Source organism: Pteronotus mesoamericanus, unplaced genomic scaffold (assembly GCF_021234165.1).
Source record: "Pteronotus mesoamericanus isolate MK-2021 breed Mesoamerican mustached bat unplaced genomic scaffold, CSHL_Meso_final contig_227, whole genome shotgun sequence".
NCBI lineage: Eukaryota > Metazoa > Chordata > Mammalia > Chiroptera > Mormoopidae > Pteronotus > Pteronotus mesoamericanus.
In genome coordinates this window covers 1,209,388-1,215,717 of record NW_026555094.1, presented here as the reverse complement: position 1 = coordinate 1,215,717, position 6,330 = coordinate 1,209,388, and the positions used below count along the sequence as shown (strand labels likewise).

General features: G+C 39.7%; 1 protein-coding gene across 1 annotated transcript in view; it reads right to left on the bottom strand.

The window, feature by feature from the left end:
- Nucleotides 1-925: 925 nt before the first annotated feature.
- NOX1 (NADPH oxidase 1) overlaps nt 926-6,330 on the bottom strand; it is a 41,582-nt gene continuing 36,177 nt past the window's right edge. The window contains 4 exon segments of the mRNA XM_054572290.1: nt 926-1,052; nt 3,704-3,813; nt 4,578-4,744; nt 4,961-5,192. Of these exon segments, the coding sequence (XP_054428265.1) occupies nt 926-1,052; nt 3,704-3,813; nt 4,578-4,744; nt 4,961-5,192 (636 nt within the window).

Sequence of the window (6,330 nt, the reverse complement as noted above, 5' to 3'; positions counted from 1 at the left end):
AGGAAAATATAACTACAAACATGGAAAGAAAAATGAAACCAAAAGAAACGAGAGGGACGGAAGATGGGGGTGGAGAAAGGGAAAGAAAGGGTCAAGTCAAGGAATATGTATAAAGGTGCCATGAACGAAGCCACAGTGGTGAAGGACTGAGGGAGGGAGGTGGGTGAGTTGGGCAGGGAAAGTGTTGGTGGGAAGGTGGAGACAAATGTATTTGAACAAAAAATAAAAATAAAAAAAAGATTAATGTTTTACCTCTGCTAATTCAGTACTTTAAGCTCTTTAATATTGATATTGGGCCAGCAACTTCTTGCTATTAGTCTTTTGCTTATTACACAATAAAATATTCTTTCTCAAATTATTATATAACAGTTGATAGTGGATACTAAGAGTTTGTTCTTCTATGCTTCTTGATTTCTGTACTTTCTTATTTACCATGGCTTTTACTCCTCTTTTATTAGTTCTTCAATAAATGCCACCAGCAAAATAAATATTTGGAATTTTCTTTTTAAAAAAATCACCCTACTTAGAAATATTTTTTGAGGGTTGGAGGTACAGGAGAATATGACCCAAAGTCCAGGAGATAGTAGCACTTGGAATCAAGAAAATCACCTGGGGTTAAATTGTCACCCACCTCTGCTATCAGTCCTTGCTGTAGTCATGACATTCCAGAATGATTAACAGTTACTTTCCCAAGAAAGTATCCGTGCTCCATGGACTTTGCAATTATTGTGACTTCTGAAGTTCTTAGGTTCTTGAAGTTCAGTGATGACAAAATGGAATCCAACCAAAATACAATGCCGGGGAGTCAAGTCTTGAGAAGCATATTATTGTCCTTAAGTGGCTACCCAAACCTGACCAGACCAAGTAAGATGTTGAAGATATGAATGAGAGACAAAATGCAGTTTAAGGTCCCTATTCCTTTAAGTCAGAAATTTCCCTTGTTGAAGTAGAATTGAACCTTCCTAGCATCTAGACTGGGGTATTGGTGACAACGTTTGTACGGGCTCTTTGCCAAAGCCTGAGGGCTGCATAAGAAGACTCCCACCACAGACATGCAGGAATAGAATAGTAGGGTAGAATGTAGCAAAGGCTGTGATGTTGCTAGCAAGAATAGAGAAATGATGAGGTCTCTACTACTGACAACCCTGCATAAAAATTCAGTTGTTGACACCCTACTCATATTCTTCATAGTTGTAGTTTCTCACCTTTTTTTCTGGCAAGCCCCAAATGTGCTCTCAGCCCTTATCACATTCAGCACTCAGTAGTCAGAACTCAGCCCTGTCTATTCTATTGAGAACACATGCTCAGATGTTGTGTCCTGTAGTGTTTAAGTGCTAGCTAGACTCTAGTAAGCCATGCTGCCTGGATTGAAAGTCCACTTCTGATGCTTGTGTGACTTTAGGCAAGTTACTTAACCTCTCTGTGTTTCAGTCCATCCTCCACCCCCACCTCATAAGATGGGGATAAAAACAGTACTCACCCATAGGGTTGTTTGGAGGTTTAAATGAAAAAAATATATAAAGCAATTAGAAAAATGCCTGGCACATAACAAGTACATATGTGTTAACTGCCATTAAAGCTACCCATTGTGCAATTATCCCCGCTCCAAATCTTCTCACACCAAAGAAGTAGTGGACGATAATCTTTCTAACTATTCTCTGGGTCTAACTTTCTCCTTCCTTCTCTCATACCTTCCTCACATCTCTTTTCTACCTAATTGAGGTAAACCACATGCAATAGCATTCACCCTTTTAAAGTTTGCAATTAGTGCTTTTGGTATAGCCACAAAGTTTTGCAAACATGATCACTATTTAATCCAAGAATGTTTACATCATCATAAAAAGAAACTCCATACACATTAACAGTCACCCCCCATTTCCTCCCAACTGCCCACCCTCAGCCCTAGACAATCAAATCTACTTTCTGTGTAGATTTACCTATTCTGAACATTTCATATAAATTGAATCCTACAATATATGGCCTTTTGTGCCTGGTTTCTTGCACTTAACATACTGTTTTCAAGGTTCATCTGTGTTGTACCATACATCAGTACTTACTCCTTTTTACAGCCAAATAATATCTCATTCTGTTCATATACCACATTTTGTTTATCCATTCACCTATTGATGGACATGTGGGTTGCTTCCACTTTTTTGCTTTTCTATGCACATTAATTCATATACAAGTTTTTGTGTGGACATTTATTTCTCTTGGGAATATACTTAGGAGTGAAATTTCTAGGTCATGTAGTAACTCTATGTTTAAGATTCTGAGGAAATGTCAGAGTTTCCCTTAAGTTCTGCACCGTTTCACATTCCAACAAGCAATGTAGGAAGAACCCTCCTACAATTTCTTCATTTCCTTGCCAACTCTTATTATCACCTATCACTTATTATAACCACCTTAGCCCTCTCCCTTCCTTTTTATTTCTGCGTAATGGTTTCTGTTCTCTATAAATATGCTTAGATAACCCTTATGCTAAATAAGCATTTCCTGGACCCTGCCACTCCTCCCAAACTGTTGACCATGTTTCTGTAATAGTTCCTCCCTTGGCTTCTGTGACACTACTTCTTATTCTCCTCCTTCCCTGGTTCATCTTTCTCCCTTCCTACATAGTATAAACATTAATTAGTACTCTGTCTTCTGCCACTCTCTCTCCCTTAGCAATCTCATCCATTCTCATGACTGCAACTATGGTCAACTTGACACACTAATTAAAATAATCTCTTTTGCTTATATGCTGCTTTACAGTTTACATATATTTTTATATGTTGTATTGCTTAGTATTCATTAGAATACTGCAGGTGAGAGAGTAGGCATCTACTAACATAACTCTCAATTTACAGATGTGAAATCTGAAGGTCAGAGGGTTTTCTAACTCAAGGTTATAGAACTAGAAAGTGTCAGAACTAGCATTAGGACTAGGATCATCTGAATCCAAGTCACTAAGTGACCACTTCCTTCATGAAGCCTTTCCTGATCACCCCATGTGGGTATAGCCTTTTCATCCCTCAATGTCCATGTACCTGTCTCATGGCGTGCATCATTCTGTTATGAGTTGATTTTGTGCATCCCTTATTAAAATGTGGGTTCCTTGAAGGCAAGAACCACATCTGATTTCTCTTTGAACCTCAAGAGCTTCTAGGCTGAGTGCTACACTTATAGAAGGTAGCCAATAATGTTTGTGGAATTGAATTGATCTTTACCTGCCAACTTGTTCCTGGAATTTATCTAATAGGATCAGCTTAATCTCCTTCCCATTAGAATGGCTGACCTCATGGCACCAGGTTTTTCCTGTATGCTCTAGCATTTCCCAAACCCAAGGAAGACCGAGGTCAGGTCATCAGTTAACTAGGTAATTCACTCCAAACTCTTCCTACTTTAAGTAGAGGCTGCTAAGGCCAAAAGCAATGCATTTGAATTGTCCCAGTTCTCTATCTTGTTTGGTAATATAGACCAGAACTGAGTCTCTTTGCCACACTATTTGAATTGGTGCTTCTAAGGGCAGCAAATGTCTACTCATCAGTTTTGAGATCATGGCCCTTATTTGGCTGAAACCTCAGGTGGGATTTCTGCAGTTTTAAGCAAGAATCTCAGAATGGTGCAGACAGTTTCTGCCCCAGGGATCTTTTCCCAAGAGTGTTCAACACACTGTAATACCTTTCCTAAACCCTAACAACTAACCAGAAGAGAATGCACTTACTTGGGGTGGGTGGTAGCTATTGTAGAAAATTCATCCCACATAGGTCTCCCAAAGAAGGTTTTGTGTTTCAGACCTATCAGGATGTTGGGGGTTTTGTCAAAGTTTAATTGCTGCATAACCATCCTGGAATCAGAGAAATAGTTAGAAAAAACAGGTCCTGATAGCTGTCTCTTCCTTCAGCCACCTTTAAACTTGGGTGTGAGTGTGAGAGTAGGTAGGAAATCACAAGAAATAATTATTTTCAATCAGCATGCACTGTCTTTTGTCTAGCATTCAGTTTGCATTCAACATGTTTGTTTGAACTCACAATATTGCTGTGCCACCCTGTGAGGAAGAGATGGTAGTTTAGAAAACAAACTTTGCCTAATTCCTCCATTTCCTGTTTCAGAGAAGCCAATAGGTCATTGAAACAGGCAAAGGCACCCCTCCCTGCAGAACCAGTAGAAATACTTCTGGTATCAATAAGAGAGAACATAGCCTTATTAAGTGCCTTTTACAATGCGCATTGAGGTGACATGATTAGGTAGATATATTTTATATTTCTTGATCAAGTTTAGGATGACATAAAAAATCACCTCTACAGAACAGCAAACCTTAGGCAGCACAAAAGTCCAGAGTCCTGACAACTTCCCTTGTGGAAAGAGATCACCGGTGTCATCTTTGTTTCAAGGTAATTTTAAACTCCAAATTGAAAATGAAGACCCTGTTCTTATGGTCAATCTGTAGAAGTGTATGCCTGGCACAGAGAAGTGATCACTTGCTCTCATAACTCCAGGGAGGGGTTATTCTTTCATCAACTGTAAAGAGCTTAGACCATGAAAGCAGTGTATCTGTCAGGCCCAGGCCAGATTAAAAGTGGTATGAGGGAGTGTACCATTTGTGTTTTGTGGTTGTGATCTGCATGCTGGAATTTGTACCAGATGAACTTCAAAATGGAAGCAAAGGGGGTGATCTTAACTCCTGCTCTGACCAACATAGCCACTTCATACTGAAAAACATCCTCACTGAGAGTGCCAAAGGGACCATCCACCTCAATCCTGGCAGAAAACAGAAGACAATGGGCAACTGAAGTCTCATCTACATCCCCAACTTCAAACATCCTCCCAGAGACATTGCAGTTCCCATGGCTGATTTCAGTCTGTTTATTTTTCTTATATTCTATTGTACCACATTTAAAGTTCAATGAGAAATTGCATTCCCACTTTTGGCTGTCTGCATCCTGATCTGGACTTCTGAAGCTCTCCAGGACCTATCTGGGATTTCGTGAATACTTTTATTCAAAAATCTTTATGAGATTTTCTGTCCTTCCTCTTACTGCATGGGTATGAATGGAGAAGAAGTCTTCCTCAGGATGAGAGGTCAGAGTAAAGAGATGCCACTCCAGATAAGAGACTGAAAGACAATTAACAAGAATATCCTGTCCCACTTCCATGCTGAAGCCATGCTTACTCATCTGCAATTGCAAAACTTTGGATGGGTGTATGACAACCTATGAATGAAGCACAGAGACCAAAGGTGGCAATTTCAAATGACAACAGGGGCTGGTAACAGTGGTGAACTGTTAACACAAGTTCTTTCATTTTTCAGCCTGGCTATTTTTAACTAAGAAAATTTATTTTATTATTGAATTTATTTGGGATGCATTTGTTAATAAAATTATATTATATCAGGTTTAAGGTGTACAATTTTATAATATATCATCTGTATATTGTATTATGTGTTCACTACCCCAAGTCATGTCATTTTCCATCACCCTTTATCTTCCATTTACCCTCTCCTGCCTCCCCCCTACACTCATTTCTCTCTGATAATGACCACACTGTTGCCTATGAGGGTTTGTTTTCTGCTTAATCCCTTTATTAAGACATTATATTGAGTTACTTCTCATCTGCTTTTGTCTTTTATACATCAACTGGAGTAGCAGTTACTTGGTTCAGACAATGGTTTATGTTACGAGAGACACTCCTAGAAACTTGGTTCTTTTCACCAATGCAGTAAAGAATTACAGATGAGAGAGCCTACTAGCATGCAGGAAAAGTTTATTAGTGCTAAGTTCTAATGGGAAAGCAAAAGCAAGGGTGGCTACAACAGGGGTGGCAAAAGCAGAGTGACCAGCACCCGGGTGGCCAGGGGCCCCGTGTGTGGCAAAAAGGGCCAAGAGGCCAAGAGAGTGAGTCCTTTGTTCTGAGGACTTATGTTGTTGGCAGGATGGGGGAAAGGGAGTTAAATTTTGATTGCCAGATAAAGGTGGTGCCAGTTTTCCTGGGGAGACATGACTACCCAAACATAGGTGTGGGTAGCGGGTCTGTTAGCTTAAATTTTTATCTTACTCTAGACTCTATTTGTTCATTTTGCATCCATGATGGGATGCAGTTAACCAAAGTTGTTTTATGGGCTTTTTTTCTCTGGGCACTGTAGACCCCTCCCCTTTTCCCTTCCAGGCCTTGGAATGAACACACATTCTCAAAGATTTCTTTTTTCCAGCTAGTAGAGATGATACACAGACTTTCAAGGGCTTCCCCGACTCTGCACTATCATAGTTTACTTGTGTTGTTCAGAATGCCTGGCAGCTTTATTTGATCAGGCTCAGAATTACTGGGGCAATAGGTGAGACATGTCTTCCTTTG